The following is a 16,701-nucleotide window of genomic DNA, read 5'->3' as shown; positions in this document are numbered from 1 at the left end:
CACAAACACTGACCTCATCATTTTGTGGTGGCTCTGCCACAGCATGGAGCACCTTTATTGGGTCCAACAATGCTGCAGTGGGGGAGGGTGTTCAATGACACCAGGCTGCAATGCCTGACCATATCTGATGGATGCTTTTTCATGAGGGCCTCCATGTCCTACTTCAAATGCAACTACGTGGTAAATTTTTTTCCCTAGAAAGGCAGGACACAAGGTGAGGACAAGAGTGAAAGCAGGCATTTTGAACTTAAAAAAATTACTTTTATTTTAGGAACCAATAAAATTATGGTAAATATTTACAAATAATTATCTCACATAAAGGTTACATAAAACCAAATGTCCACAAGTAACAGTCACTCTCATGAAAAGACACACAGATATTGAACTACGCCAATCTTATTGCATGTTTCTTCAACTAATCTAAAAATAAAAAGTGTTGCAGTCAACCATTTAACTTAGAATAAAATCACAAATTCCAGTATTAACAGGAAAAAAAAACAAACAAACAAAAAAAAACCCCAAAAAACCCCTTCAAACGGCCCCTTTTTTGTTGACCCATGCCTTACCACCCCAGGTCCCCAGCCCACCTCCCTTTTTGCTACCCAAAACAAAACCCAAAACATAATCCCCAAAATAATGTTTGACGTCTTTGGCAAATTGGCACTGCTGTAATTACATTCAAATATTATAACACACAAAAGCAACACACAGCACTAAGGAAAAAACACCAAGATTTCAAGTTTGTTCTTTTCCTACTAGAAAAAAAGAATACAAAACATACACATTTTAAGAAGCATTTTTTCATCTGTTTTGCAACAGATGTTATCCCCTACTTTCAAAGGCAATTCAACAGTTATTTTTAGGATTTTTTTTGTAAGTTATTTTTTTGTTTGTATGTACTTTTCAAGGTGAGGAGGCTTTTATTTTTCTCCCTCTCATTCCTCTCTTTTTAAAGAAGGTTCAATGCAGGCATTGCAGACTTTGGTGGATACAATAGATATGTATTTCTTTGATGCTAGAAATCCCTAATACATAGTTTGTCTATAAGAAAAAAAAAAGTTATTTTCTTTTTCTTGGAAAGGAATTCCATTTGCAATGAAATGATTTTCTGTAATTTCAGAATGTACAAAGGCCACTACACAAAGTGAAAAACCAGGACAAGATTTTTTCCCACAGGAGGCTGAGCAAAGGGAAAGGCAGGTCTAAATGCCCACTGGCCATTTTTCCCATTTCATTTAGACAAGGCAGAGCCAGAGACCTTGGACACAGGGGTCTGGCTAGGTGGTGTCTGGGGCTGATGCAGGACTAGGATCCACCTCTCCACAAACCCTGCAAATTTCTGAGATATTCGAGTGTGCCTACACATAAAAGTGTGTAGACAGCAATCCCTACATGCCTGCCCACCTGGCAAGGCTGCAGCTGTGCCTAGCTCAGTCCTTTCAGTCTGGCTTCCACCCTGGAGCCTCTGCATTTTGTGAGCCTTTCACAGGACTGGTGAGTGAGGCCACTGCTGGAGCTGGCAGCTGTGTTGCCAAGGTGAGCAATCCAGGCACCACTTTGACATGCTTTTCATTCAGTGTTTGCATGTCGAGTCTCATTAGCTCAACCAGAAAAAGAACACTAACTGATTTTGATCCTTTCACATCCTTTTCTCATACTGTGGTAACATGTACCTTTGACAAGAGCAGGTCTAAGCACCTACAGGGCTTCCTAGCTAGCATCCCCAGCCTTGTGCCACTACTGAGCACTCTGCTTCCAGAGCAGAGTGACACTTGGCTGCAGCTCGGAACGTGTGCCCAGTGCCTCTGTCAGTGTGGGCTGCCTGACCTGGATCTGCCTAACAACACCCACATCTGACCATTAGTTGCACACTTAGCGAGACTTCAGGGCACCTTAGCCAAGAGCTGTTGGTCCTCTAACATCTCATCAATGAATCCAGAAGAAAAAACAGGTTTTTCCAGAGTTTGCTGGGACAGAGTCTTGGGATGGGTCAGCCTAGTGCTGTGCTGCCTCTTGGGCCTCATGCTTCCCTGTGGCACATGCATGCAGAGAAGAGCACGGTACCAGGAAGGACACTTGGTCAGAGCCATGTTGCAGCCAGTGACAGCTACACAAATCGACCCTGCTAGAGGCCACAGCTCTTGAAGCTACAGGTACCTGCATCTGGAAATAAGCAAGACCTTAACAGAGCTTCCTCTTGCCTCCATACTGAAGGATGTATAAAATACATAAATTAAAGAAAAAAAGAACAAAACAGGAATATAACCACATTAGCTAAGACCAGCATGACAAAGCATTTATCAACTGCTAAGTCCTGGCACGGTGAGGCCATCTCACCTCCCTCACCCACCATGCTGCTTTCTCCCACTGTGCTGCTCTCACACTACAGCACCAAGAGGACAATCACAGGGAGTCAAGGAGGGGTGACAGACTGTGAGCTTCTTGTACTCTGGTGCTGTTTCTTTCCTCGACACCCAAGTGCCTCAAGCACCAATGTTGTCCTAACACCTGCCAGTCCAATCAGAGAACTTCTGAGACATCTCAGAATGAACAATCGCTCTCTGGACCCATGACACCAGAGCCCTGAGCGTTTTTATAATTCAACAGTGATCAAAAAAAACTTTTGATCCGTTGATCCAGTCCTGAGACATCCAGAGCTCTGCAGTCTACTAGTAGAGCTGCCTAACAATAATATCTCCATAACTGAACCTTCAGACACAGATTATAAACAAATTCAATGATCACAACATTTTGTGTCTTCTTTATGGTCATGGTCTGACAGCATTTTACTGAAGGTTTGCTCAACAAGTCAGTTCATGCAATCCTGGCTCCAGCCTCCACTGATTTAGTTTTACAGCAGCATTGTCCCTCTCCACCTCTCAGATTTAATTTCTTAGCCTGTGTCAGCAATGTATTTGATAAAATTATTGCTGGAGTATCAAGTATTGGAAAACCCTTCATCTAACCAAGTGTATTACAGAGTTCAGTGCTGAAACTGCCTGAAGGCACTTTGTGGGATTGATTTCCACAAGGGTTTAGTAATGATTCACTGCTCTGCAGGGCATCCCACCTGAGTAAAGGATTAGCAGGATTCCCCAAACCCTAGCATTGGGCTGTCTCTCTCCCCTCTTTGCAGCCCCTGAGGGTCATTTGCTTACCATGTCTGCCTCACCCTGTAACCCCTCCTCCATGAAATAGTGAGGCCACAGAGGATAGACAAAGGCAGGCAATCCTCTGTCCTCCACAGATGACCACCTTCTACCAACAGTGCCTTTCAAACATGCTCCCCAAGGAGGAGGATACCCACAATGAAGACTATGGCCAGAAAGTCTTCCTGAGAAAAGCAGTTTGTAAATCTCAGGTGAAATATTCCCAAAAGCAGAAAGTACTGTCAAGAAGTGCCTTTTCCAGCAGCATGGCATGAATACTCCATGGTCTAACTTGTACTGGCTGTTTATGATAGAAAGATGTCCCAGCAGATGTGAGTGAGCAATGGCTGCCATGGTTTCGGAGGTGGGTCAGACACAAGCCCCTGCTTTGCATGTGCAAGGGTGGGAGTTCTGGGTTTCCCCTAAGCAGCTGCCCATGCATCCACAGAGTCCCTGGGATGGAGCCCACCACCATACCTGGCAGGCCAAGGGCTGCTCTCATGAAAGCCTTGAGGCCAGTCAGGCCTGAGCACTTTAGGTCACTTCATCCAGTGGCATCCACACACATCCATAATTTGGAGAAAACATACCTGTCATGCCTTTCCGAAGTCCCCAGCCCAACTACAAGCACTTTTGGCATGAGTATGGAGTATGGTAACTTTTGCTGAAATCTCATGTTTGGTCCTCTCAACATCATCTGAATTAATGTATGTCACAGTCCATGCTGCTGAGGAAACAAGTAAAAGCAATGTGGTTGCAGAAGAATAGGCAGAGTGGGTGAAGGACCCACATGCCAATGAGCTGCAGCTCCCTCACTGGGCACACAGACTTGTTTTAGCCAAGCCTGATGATGTCCCAACAGCTGGTGTAACTCAGCATACCTCTGCTCTAGATCCATCACCAGCACCAGTGGTCAAACACTTGTTTCTCATCTCTTCAGCAAAGGCACTGGACAGACACATCCCCTTCTGAGCTCACAGAGAAGGTGCATGTGTTCAGAATGGAGACTGTGCACACACCTCGGCCAGACTCTTGCACATGGTCCCAGGGACAAAAGTGCCCTTTCCAGTCCAAGGAATGCAAGCAATCATGGGTATGCAGTTAGGTATGAACCCAAAGCAGGGCTTCAGAAGTTTCCTTGTGTAAATCTTCCATGCTATTATTTGTCTTTTGTTAAAAAAGATGTGTATCAGTAATTAATTGCTGGAAGATTAAAAGTGGCACTCATCTCACTGCTAAGTTTGTCTCAAAGCTAATTTCTAGGTTAGCTTAAAAGACTGGCTAAAATTTTCTGATGGGATCTGTGAACAACATGCTGAAATGTCACTGAGCTGGTGGGACATGGCTGCTAAGGATTGGAACACTTCTGCCCTGGAAACTTGGAAGTGTTGACTGCATTTCTGTACCATGAGAAGATGCTACTGGAGTGGGTGAGGGAATTTCTCAGCAGATAGATGGCCACTATGCAGCACAAGTGATGACTTGGGAAGGGAGGAGAGAGAATAGTGTTAACTCAGGAGCTGCCAGAGGAATGTTTGTACAGCTTGAAGCTGGTGAATACCTGCTTGAATATTCCTCTACCAGAGTGCCTCTGAAGTTTGACACCAACAAGCTTTCTCCTGCAGCCAACCACCAACAGACCCCTCAGCAGAGCCCAGACAACTCTGGGTGGATGAGGATGGTTGAGTTGGGAGTAAGGAGGCTTCAGCCAGGTCTTCATCTCAACAGGACCAGGGAGCTTCTCCACTACCCCCAGGAGGGAAGGGATGGGGTTATGCCCATCGTCCTTATGTGGCTGAGGTTGTCTTTGCCTTAGTCTTAGTGGGGTAGGGGGAGGCTTCAGGGAGACATCAGCAGTGGTCCTGGCTCCATGGAGAGGCAGTGATTGATGTAACTGCTTAGTGGTCATTTGCAGCTGCTCTGCTCTCATAATTTAGCCCCCCACAAGGTGCACATTGAAACATGTGACTATTAGTGCTTCCTATTTGATAGGAGGGAAGAAACATGGAATTAGCAGGGCAAAATCTGCAGGGCAAAATCCCACAGGACTACAATCTGCAATGCCTTCACAGAAATGTACAGACACCTGGAAACAAATACTTTCTCCTTCAGCTTGGGTTGGAAAGTGAGTGCAGCTGCCCTCATGTCTGGTACACCCTGCTCAATACATGCACATAAAAATCACAACCACAGTATTTCTTTGCCTTCCTCTCAGGGTTTTCATGACTGGGATTTAGCACACGATCTATATAGATATATGTAAGGTGTCAACTGTTATTTAGGAATTCCTTCCTGGGTGCTGCTTAACTTGAAACCAGTGAATTTGTTTCAGTGTTTAGTATGATGACAAATGAACATAAAATTAATATTAAGCAGTAAAGTATCACAAAATTGCCTATGTCTTTCCAGTTGCCCATGTGTTTGATACCAGCATATAGCATGATCACACACAACTGTCAAATAAGATGCTCTATATAGAAACAACATCAGCCAAAATACAGCCACGATGAGTGTTAACCTGGTTCAAAGTTGCTTAAAGCTTACTGAGTTCTTTGAATCAGTGCACCAGTTTCAAAACACACTTTTGGATGTGTTTTGAGTTCATACTTGTACAATGTTGCTGTTTATGCTTAAGCTACTCTTACAGTAATACAAACAAGCAAATATTTACACTGGTGTGCTTGCGTAAAATTGAGCAGACTGATTTTTTCTTTGCCACACACAAAACAAAAAAAGAAAAAAAGAAAAAAAAAAAAAGAAAAGAAAAAAAAAAGAAAAGAAAAGAAAATTGCCTTGAGTCTCACAGCCTGTTTCAGTGTGCAGCAAGAGGGAGCTGTCCCAAGGGGAGCTGCTCACACCTCTTCCTTATCCCCAGACACAGCCATGGCACCCACAGGCGATTAAAGCAGTAGCCAGCCGGCTGCGAAGAACATGAAGCTACCACACATTTTTAACCACACAGAGCTTCAGGAGTACCACTTCCTCCTGTTTCTCTGTTTGATTCAGGACCCAACCAGATTTAAAAATACAATAATCAGTTCAACAAGCTTAAAGAGCAAAATTTCAATTATGATGTTCCTACTAGGTACTTTCTCTTTCCCTTTTGGAGTGGCTGGCATGGTGGCAGCAAGATGACTCGTCACGGTTGTCCCAGACATGCGTGCTGTCAGTGCCGATGCCCTGAGCTCCAGCGTCAGTGACGGTCATAGGCAGCAGCAGCAGCTGGTGCAGCTGCTCCACGGGCTGTGGTGCTGTAGTAATAGGGGGAGCCTGTGAGAAATGAGACCACTGTGAGGAAGACAAAGGTGGAAAGGTGCCAGCTTGCAGTGCTCTGACAATGGGTGTCAGAGACCTCTCCAGCAAAGCTTCAATAAAGGTTGGGTAAATAGAATGAAAATTGCATTCATGCATTCTGCATGAGAAGAAGGCTATCATTGCTTTGCTTTGTTGCCTGGTGTTTGATACCTTCTTCCATTCCTTCACTCAAAACATCAACTTCATTTACTTCACCAAAAAAAGTTAGTTATTTTTCAGAACAGGAAGTCAAGATATTCCAACCCCAACACACTACCATACTCTGATTTCTTTAATTTTCTGCCTCCTTTAAAAAGGAGGAGGTTGAACCCGAAAGCATTAAAAATATTTCAATGAAAGCACTTGTTTACAAGAAGAGGCCCAAAAAATATCTCTGTCCTGCACGGTTAAGCACTGGTAGATAGGATGATTACCCAAGGATCACCAGGAAACTGGACTATTTGTTTGAATGAGGAAGAGTCTTTGACTGGTATCCAGAGAGACGCCAATCTGTCCAGCCAGCACCAGTTTTAAGAAACCTTCCAAGTACACCTACAATGAAACCAATTCTGATCCATCCTAAGAAGGTAGTCTTCTCTCTTCAAGGTGCTACCTGTTTGGTGTGCAAGTCACCAGTTGCACATGCATGGGACGTAAGGCACATCACAGTGTGGAAGAACTCTCCTGGAAAGACGTGTACTCAGCCACATGCATCTGAGACCATCAGAGAGGTTTGGATGAGCAACAATGAGCCAATGTGAGTAACAGCTCTGGAGTAGTCAGGGCTGTAGGGTTTTCAGCAGTGGCCCTGTCTGAGAGCTGCCTTCCATTCTAAGCTCCCTGCCTTCAACACATGGGACAGCAGTCTATCAGACATTGTCAAGGGTATTCACAGTCCTGGATGCATCTTGCTGCAGAGGGAATTTTTGCTTTTTCAGTAACACAGAGGAACTGTCCCCACCAGGAAAAGGTGATGCCACTAGAGCTCAGGGGACTGTGGACCCCTTAGAAAAGCATTAGTGGCAGTGAAGCCAAAGGTGCATTTTTTGGTTGCTCACTTCCCATCCCAGACTCTACCAAGGACTGCTCCTTCAGATCCAATGATTGCCCAGCTCTTGGGCATGGCCTGAGTGAGGCAGTGCCCCAATTGTCCTACCACCATGGCCGTACACACCCTCTGGAGCTGGAAGGAGAGCCCAGTTGGCATGCCTTGTGCTGTTGGTAACATGCTCTATGCTGAGCACAAAGCCTTCCCCTCTGTGAGGCTGGAGAACCTCCTGCCACCTCCTCTTGTTGTACAGCCTCCAGATGAATGCTTTGCTGTTCACTCCAAAATTACCTGAGTGATTATTTGAGGGCTGCTGGTTGAAAAGCCCAAGAACAGAGTAAGAATCACACAGCCAGACTCTTAAGGGGAGGCTCAGGGAAAGTTGCTGTTAACCATTGGCAAAATGCAGGGCTACCTCACTACTGCGGATCCAGCAGGATCAACCTGACGGCAAGCCCAGCTGTTCTGTCTAGGCTGCTTTTGTCCAGAGTGCCACATCAGGAGGTCAACTCAGGCTTTATCACCAGCCTCCAGCTTTTCATTTCCAAGGGAGTACAAGCTGTTGCATCCAAAAACCAGAGCACAGGAAGCATTTGCTCTTGCCCAGTATGTGTAATATGCACAGTCATTCAGAGAAGAAGACTTTGTCATGATCAGTATCCTACCACAGAATGTGGTACTCTGCTTCTGCAGCCCTGAGGGGTCAGAAACAGGACTTTGGCTACTGGAATGTGTCTCCTGCACTGTGCTGTGGCAAAACAGGAGCTAGTACACAGTGTGTGGGTCTATGTTGTCCTCAGTTGCATCCTTAATGACAGAGACATCCAAAACCAGACAAACCCACGGCAAAGAGCTGGGTTTAAACAAAGCAAAGCAATCTTGAGGAGTGTGGTCCTAGCTGACTAGAAAGATAGTTTTACTGTACATAAGAATAATTCAAGAGAGCTCATTAATTGACTGGCCAGGATAAACACTTGAAAAGATGTCTGTATACAAACTCTTAGGCAGGAGCCAATCTGACCTAGATTTATTTACAAAAAGTTAAAATATTTTAAGCCATAGCCAATATTGTTAAAGCAGATCCCTTCAGCAGGTCATCATTCTGTTTATGTTTGCACAAGTGTAATCTTGTGTTATCTGCTGAGGGCACCACAACTGCTACCCAGGGTTGGACAGATAGTTTTCTCCCAGGTAACTGACGTCAGGTTAAGGAGCTCCAGTCTCAGGAACTATATTTCCTGGAGAATACTGAAAAGCTTCACAAGGACAGTGAAAACCATTCTCATGGGTAGAACAAAAAATTCTAAAATTACATGCTGTATACTTCGTACCCCAGCCAAACTCAAGCCATTGAAAGCACAGATACTGGTTGAATTGGCCACTCTTGAATAAGCAAAGGCAGAAGTTAATGTGCATTGGAATGTGCATGCCATGTCTAGCTGGGATGTTGGGGGATGTTCTTTGGGGGCTGCCCTCTTGGGGTTGCCCAGTTTGCCGGACCATGTCCCCTCACGACCAATCCAGATGCACAGATGTCCTTGGCGATCATGGCAGGCAGTACCTTGAGGTAAAACAGCTCACAGGCCAGTGAAGAGCCAGGTGGAACTGTTGTCCTCACCCAGCACCAGGAGGTCAATATGAAGCAGGCAGTGGTGGTGGTCAGCAGAGGACCCAGTCCCCCCAGGCACCAGCACTAGCACTAGCCATGGCAGCTCAGCTCAGGCGGAGGGGTGAAAAACACACAGGAGGAATCCAGTAGCACCAAACAATTTCAGCCTGACTCATGGAGCAGTGTGTGGGTCCCATCACAGCAGGATGCAGTGCTTACTGAGGTTTTGGGGTAAATGGGGTCTTTGGGGATTAGAGCCTTTGTTTTCCCACTCTTCCTCCACTGCTGTTCTGACTCAATGCAATATTTCTCCCATGCATTCCAAAGGCCTTGCATTTCTCTCAAGTGAGATTTTGCCAGTTTGCCTTTCTGCTGAACAATCAAAGAAGCTTGTTTTTAAAGTGAAAAATGAAACCACTCACTCTTCCTGTCACCATGCCTCCATCCAGAACAGACTAGTCCATCCTTCTGTCATTTTTCCTTTCTAATTCATACTATCATCAATTTATTTCTTGACACAGTCATTTCTAGTGCCTACTTGTTCTCTAATCTTTCCACAGAATCCCACAGAGGAATTGAATCTAATCCTAATTGAGAGGCTCCAAGCCCTGCCTTTGCAGGATACCTTGCCAGCACTGGCAGACATGGCACTGTAATGGTGTGGCCAAACCCTCCCAACTAGCGCACTGGGACCACATCTGCATGTGAGCAGGGACACTGCATCGAACAGAACCCACAGTGCACAGGACTGAGCCAAATGCTACAAGCCAGCACAAAAGTGAGTTGTTTTTCTTCATTAGACAGTGTTGCTGTTATCTGTCCCTAGCATGCACACGTTGAGCTGATCCTATGCTGGTATGTACCAGTATGTGCCAACAGTAGTGGCCTGAGCCTGAGACATGCACATTTGCCTCCCACGAGCTCATGCACATGCCTCCATGTGCATCCCTGAACTGTGCTGCTTGCAGGTCATTCGCAGGACAATGTGGGGAAAAAAGAAAGGCCAAGTTCCTTCCCTCAACTCTTTGCCTGGCTTTGAGATGGAAACACCTACTTCAGCCACAAAGCCGCACACCCAAGTGGCCAGGGTTTATGTCCTCTTGCCAGCTTATTCCTCCAGGAACTTCGGGTCTGTCCTCACTCTTGCTGTGGTCGAGAGGGGACTGAGTCATCCCCCACAGCAAAGTTGGTCATGTCTCTGACTCCAAGAGAGGTATGGGTGCCACCAGGACTGAGGCAGGATGCAAGAGCAAACTGACTTCTTCTGCCCCTGCTTCTGTTCACCATTCTGGAGGACCATGGCTTGATTGTCTGCTCTTCCCCAGGAGCCATGGGGCACAGCATTTGGGACTGCCCCAGAGAGGAGGGAGCACAGACCCCCATCTGCACTGGTTTCATGACAGCTGGGGCAGAAGAGGCTTGGTGCCTGGTGCAGAAAAGTGAGAAGCACCAAAGCAAGGGCAGAGCAGACAGCAGGGTAATGGTGAGCAGCTGGTGTTCTGCAGGGGCCAGACATCCAGTTCGCAGTGTCTGCATGAATATGGTTATGCCTTCTCCTGAACACACCACCTCACACCACTCCCTGCTGCTCCACACATATAGCACAAAGACTGTGCTATGGGACTGAAAACCAAAGCTTTCTCACTATTCTCATCTCTCTCTCTTTACTCTCCCCCAGATACAATTTTTCAATCTAAGTATCCTTTTTTCCACTTGCAAATCATGGCAGTTCTCCTTTTAGCCTCTCTTTCACAGTCTCAGACTTCTGTGATTGCTGTGGTGCAATTCTTCCTTGCCAGCACAGGGAATTAATTGAACGTAGGTGCTGCTAAGTGCTTACAGTATTATACTTTCATCTCAGTGAAAGGAGCAGGACTTTGTAAAACAAACTGTGTCAGGCAATGTACCAGTCCTGATTAATTTTGTCAAGGTTTCTGCTCTGAGGCCGATACTGCCAGAGCTTGTTCTCAGGAGAGAATTACTAAATGCACTCACGTATACTCCTGAGAGGAGTGGAAGCATCCTGGATATAGTTCAAATTAACCTATTCTCCACTGCATGTGCCCAGGCTCATCACACAGCACCTTCTGGGTGTGCAAGGAGACTTGGGGCAGGTTCTAAAGTCCCTGCCAGAGACTCCTACTTGCTCTAAACTACCAGTGGGATTAGGAGGCACTAGGGAAAAGAAATTCCAGGATCAGGCTTCCAGTGACAAAGGCAGAGCTGTGGAAAGGGGGGATCTCTGCAAGGCACAAGAGACATCTGACCCAGAAACTGTGGCTGATTGCAGACACATTCTAGATCAGATCATACCATTGTATTTGGACCTACCTGTGGTCAGACAAGGGGATTTCCCCCTCCAGGAAACTCTCCAGTTCCCCCCCACTTCTGTGACAAGACTTAACTGAAATGGTAAGTTCATCTTTAGGACTTGCTGCAGAAAAAAAACTTGCCTTTCGTTTGTTTGTTTGTTTGTTTTTAAGTGCTGAAACAAATTATCTTGAAGAGGATAAAAATAAGGAAGCCAACCATCAGGAAAAAAAAAAAAAAAGAAATAATCAGCACTGATATTATAGCATGAAACACTTCAATCTCAAGAAAGCTGCAGTTTCTGGAAAAATATGATAGCCTCTGATTATTTTTGCCCTTGCCTCATTTAAATATATGTTCACAGCATGCTGCTGAGTAAATATTTCTGAAGAAATTTCCTTCAGCCTGAGAACAAGCTTTGCTGTGAGGAGTATACTATCCCTATAACTGCTCATATGTCAAAGATTAATGGGAATTTGCCCCCAGAATGTGTGATCTAAAAAGGAAATGAGAAAAAGAGGATGACTGCAGAAAAAAAGGGAATGGCACAGGTAAAAGGTCCTGGCAGCAAGCAATGGTCTCATGACCAGCTTTTGTCTAAAGTCTTCTGCTGACCCAGACCTGCCCATCTCCAGCATCTTCAGGGCATCACAGGTACCTACCTACTTTGCCCACACTCTGGACAGCATGCTCAGAGATGGTACAGGCCCATCACCTCAAATAAAGAGCTGAGCAGGCCATGGGTGCAATCTGCTGCAGACAGAATGAGAGGAACACTGCCCACACCTGTGGGGTTGCTCAGGAGTGGCTCTGGGATGGCTCATATAGTGTGCACACCCTTCTCATGGAGGTGAATATCCACCAGCAGGAACACAGTAAACAGCCCAGAAGCCTCTCCAAAAGCCCTGTCTTCATGCAGAAGGGCAGGATGAGAGCTGAGTTGTCATTTATTTTTAGTATCATGCTAATTTCTTCAACACTTTGGTAGGAAAATTTAAAAAGTTACACCAAACCTGGCTTCTCAGGCCTATCGATGATGCAGAGCATTGCTGCAACAGCTTTCCTGATTCAAAAGGAGTTGCAAAATGAGAAATGAAGAAAGCATGGTGTGTGCTCTTGCCTCTGGCAAAAGCATCTTCTCCATGCTGCTCAACCAAAATTCTACCAGCACCGCTGGCTGTGGCCATGGAAACAGCAGGTTTGAGCAGGGGGACTCCCCTGGCTTTGTGCAGCTATGCCCATCCATATTAGCTGAAGATCTGTCTGTTGATTTATGATGGAAGCAGTAACAAACCCTTAAATGTGGCACAGCAAATAACAGCATTATACCAGCACCATGGCATGAGAGGCAGAGGCTGTCTATTGCTCCCAAAGGATTTGTTTAAGGACAAGAACCATGATGAATACTGCCTGGGTGGCTCAATTACATGGGGACTCAATTACTTAAAACAAAGAAACTGGATGAAAAAAGTACAAAAAAAATTCAAAATTATTTCGCTGCTGGAGGTCACATATAACAGCCCTGTCATCCATAAATCTGGAAATCTCTAAGGCATGCTACTCCTGTGTTGAGAGATGACAATTAATTGGTATTTTACTTACCTCATCCATGCAAATTATGCAGGAAAAAATTCTAATTACTGCATGCTACATGTATATAAGGTCAAAGTGGGCCAGCTTTTGACGGGGTGTAAAATGGATTATGTTTATCCTTCACATGAGGGCCATGATCCTGCAGGAGTTACAGGGCTTCTGCCTCCCATTGCTCATAGGGACTATGCTGACATCAGTGAGGCTGTACCAGTGGTCCCTTGCTGAGGAGACATGGAATGGGAATACACACAACTGGGAAGCAAACACAACACTAAGTTAGGGAGAAATGCAAAGCACATGCAAGAGCAAGCAGCAATGGCATAGGAAGCAGTGGAGCTTACAACTGGCTATAAGCAAACTGGCACCACAAGTTTTGTCTGAACAGGGTCCCTTAACCTCAAAAAAATGGCTTTCCAGTAATACCCTATGTCTCTGAAAGGATTTTTATCTGAAGGAGGAAGACATTTGGGGCAGGTCTTCTTGTTGGCAAAGTGAACCAAAAGCAATTGTGCAGCCCAATGGAGTCCTGCTATCCCATCTGTATCTAAGCATGATTGAGGACAATCTGGGACACACATTCTGCCCACCCCAGGGTTGGACAAACACTGGACATGTTGCACTGATCTCTCAAAACAGGGACGAACACTTACCCAGGAGTCCAGGGTTGGGAAACCTCCAGGAGTCGTTGTATGTTGAATATTGCGGGTGGCTGTATGGGCTCCCAGAAAACTCGCTCCCTAAGTTAAGGAGACAAAGACAGAATAAAAGGTCATTTGATTTGAGATGACAGTTACCATTCTGAGGTAGAGGGGCTCTCCAATGTGTGCTCTGCTCTACTGGCAGCCACAGTAAAAGCACTGCTAGACACTCTGCCTTGAGGAAGGGGAATATGGGTGGGTAAGTTATTAAATAAATGGGTGCAGACATCTTTTATATGCATTTTTTTGTGCTACAGCTAAGGCCTCCTGAACGTGCTGCAGGATCAAAGAAATGAGGAGGGATGGAGAATCCTCTGGGACACGTTGATAGGGCTGGCCTTTGCCTCTCCAGCCCTACAGGACTCAGGGTGAGAAGCATAATACAAGGACAGGGCTCTCCATATAAAGTCTCTGCTGCAGGAGAAGATGACCCAGTCAATTTCCAGATAGCTGTCATGGAGAACATGGTCATGGTCCCAGATATTTCTTCAACACTGTAACCCAAGCAGAGGGATGTTTGCATCTGTTTCAGATGGATTTGAACCCTCCAGACAAAGGCACAAAAAAGGCTTGAAAAAATATGTCTATTTATCTCCTCTTTGGGTCCAATTCTTCTCATCTGTTTGTTCTCTTCACATGTCACTGCTTCATACTCCAGCAGCAAGCTCTTTAGAACAGAGCCTGCAGGGCTCTGACCTGGCCCTTCCACCATGCAAATACCAACACTGCAACTATTTTATTAGGAAATGTTCCTTGAATTACAGATTTCCTCCTCTCTCTCTTTCTTCCTCCCTCCCTTCACCCTCTCATCTTTAAGACACATAAATATATACAAGCACAGCACAGCATAGCAGGAGAAAGGGTATGTTTCCTAATGCATGATTTGAGGGCTGACAGGCCACAGCAGATGTTTGCCATGACCTTTGCCTGCTCTGGTCCTTGGCATTGGCATAGCCACAACACCAGACCGAGGAGCTGCCATAACCCCAGCTAGGCAGTGGACCCCTGACACTATGTCCTCAGCACCTCAGGCTCAGCATTCCTGTCTCATACAATCCATAGATCCAACCTGGAGACCACATCTGGGTCCCCTGGCCAGTGAGTGGCCATGGCTTAGGCCATTTGCTGGCACACTGGCCACAGGGAAGAGGGGACAATGCTCTGGTAACCAAAACATAGGGTCAGGTCCAGGATGGCTTGATCTCCACCTGATTCAGCTTCAGTGAAAACAAGCTGCTTCTCTGCCTGCATTGCAAGATGAACAGACCGAGTGTGCTGACAGCAGGACCAGCCTATCACTAGTCTGCTACAGGAAGTCTCTGTTAGCATCTCTCCCTTGTTTCTTTCCTGCAGCCCTTCTGACACATAAGACTACACTTACCAGGATCAACCTACACTCTCTCCCCACCACAGCTTCCACAGAGAGAATGTCCAAAGTCTTCAGCAGCAAGTATTTCCACACTCAGCACATCTTGTTGTGCCAACAAATCTTTGCAAGCTCAGAGTAGGTTTTCCTTATGGCCTCTAAGGAATGGCATTAATTCACCCTGACCCAGGAAAACTGGAGCTATTTCAAACCTTTCTTTCCAGGGAATTACGCAGTACCTTCAATGCTTCTCTGTTCCTGTCCCTATGGATGATAGATAACTTCAATGCCTGAAGGTTATCTCTGTCAGAGTGCTAGATCCTAAAAGAGTAAGGCACAGCGGAGTTGACAATGCCCAAAGAGATGTTAGGAGGCACTTGACATACTGCAGCCACTGTCAAGAGCATTCCCATTGCCTTCGACCAGTCAGGGATCCATCTCTCTGCTGCAGGACACAGCAGCTTCTCTCTCGTCCTTTCTGCCTCTGAATCACCACAATTGAGGCTGTTGCCTTACCCAGTGTCCTGCCTGATTCCTCCCTGCTTCTACAGCCCCTCTGCTGTTCCAGCATGTCTCTGGCCCAGACCTGTGTTTCTGGTGTTTGCCCAAGCCTGCAAAGCACACAGGCAGCAATCTGTCTAGGAAATTCACTTGTGAGAGTCACAATGTTTCCTAGTCCTGAAGTCATGGTCACATTCTCCTGTCAGTGTGTGGCACACAGAGATCTTCTAATCCTATGGGTGCTTCTTCTACAGGAAGGCTATCGCACAGCACCTTCCCCAGGGGTTGCATTTTTTCCTCTCCACAGGGAAGTGAGATTTTCAAAGGTTTAGCCCTAGTTTTGTTCCACAAAATGGCTGTGATGCCTGACTGGCATGCCACAAAAGCAGATGGGAGTGAGTCTTATTTCTACATGCTTCCTGAGAGCTGTGCAATGCAAGGACACAGGGACAGAGTGGACAGGACAGCAGGACAGGCCTATATCCCTGTTGTGGGCTGTTTGCACAGACTGCACGGAAGAGGTGTCCTGTCCCTCATGCACCAGGAACACCCCAGATCTGAAATAAAGCTCACAGTGAGCTGTTGCATGCCTGCAAGAGCTTCATCCCAAGGGGGAGCATTCTCCCCTTGGACAACATGAGACCTAATTTTTCAGCTGTCCCAGAACTCTCCTCTCCCTTGATCCCTTCCTCCCTCCTTCCATCCCTCTCTCCCTCCCCTCTTCTATTCTCCTGGAGCTGCACAGAGCCAGCCCATTCCATGCTGATGCTGTGCATGCTATGGAGAGGGCAGCACCACTTTCCAAACGTTTATCACTGCTACAGCAGGGCTGTGGGTGGGAATGGGCTGACATTTCATTGTTTCATCCTCTCCTGTCTTGCCCTCCTCCCCCACCATCCCCACTGCCTCCTCCCCACACTCACATACAGACACACATCCTGGACCCTCTCTGGGGGATGCTCCAGTGCCTGTCAGGCTGAGGCTTCCAATTCTCTGTTTTTTATGCCTCAGTGGTCAGGGTGTCAAGCTCCTGCAGTACAGACCAGCCAGAAGCTCGAGGAGTCACTGAGCACCATCAGCTCAGTGACAGTATTGCTTCCTTCTTAACATACTCTGCATATCCATCAGCCCTG

At 46.2% G+C, this 16,701-nt stretch overlaps 1 protein-coding gene across 4 annotated transcripts in view; it reads right to left on the bottom strand.

Moving 5' to 3' along the window:
* Positions 1-239: 239 nt before the first annotated feature.
* Positions 240-16,701, bottom strand: part of PAX5 (paired box 5) — a 135,641-nt gene continuing 119,179 nt past the window's right edge. For all 4 annotated transcript variants that reach the window (XM_015615426.2, XM_015615428.2, XM_015615427.2 and 1 more), the window contains 2 exons: positions 13,654-13,740; positions 240-6,419 (listed from right to left, as the gene is read on the bottom strand). In XM_015615426.2, coding sequence (XP_015470912.1) covers positions 6,343-6,419; positions 13,654-13,740 — 164 coding nt within the window. In that variant the 3' untranslated portion in view covers positions 240-6,342. The remainder of the gene's footprint in view (positions 6,420-13,653; positions 13,741-16,701) is intronic.

This window comes from Parus major, chromosome Z (genome assembly GCF_001522545.3).
Source record: "Parus major isolate Abel chromosome Z, Parus_major1.1, whole genome shotgun sequence".
In the NCBI taxonomy this organism is placed as follows: domain Eukaryota; kingdom Metazoa; phylum Chordata; class Aves; order Passeriformes; family Paridae; genus Parus; species Parus major.
This window is presented reverse-complemented; position numbering and strand designations above follow the sequence as displayed.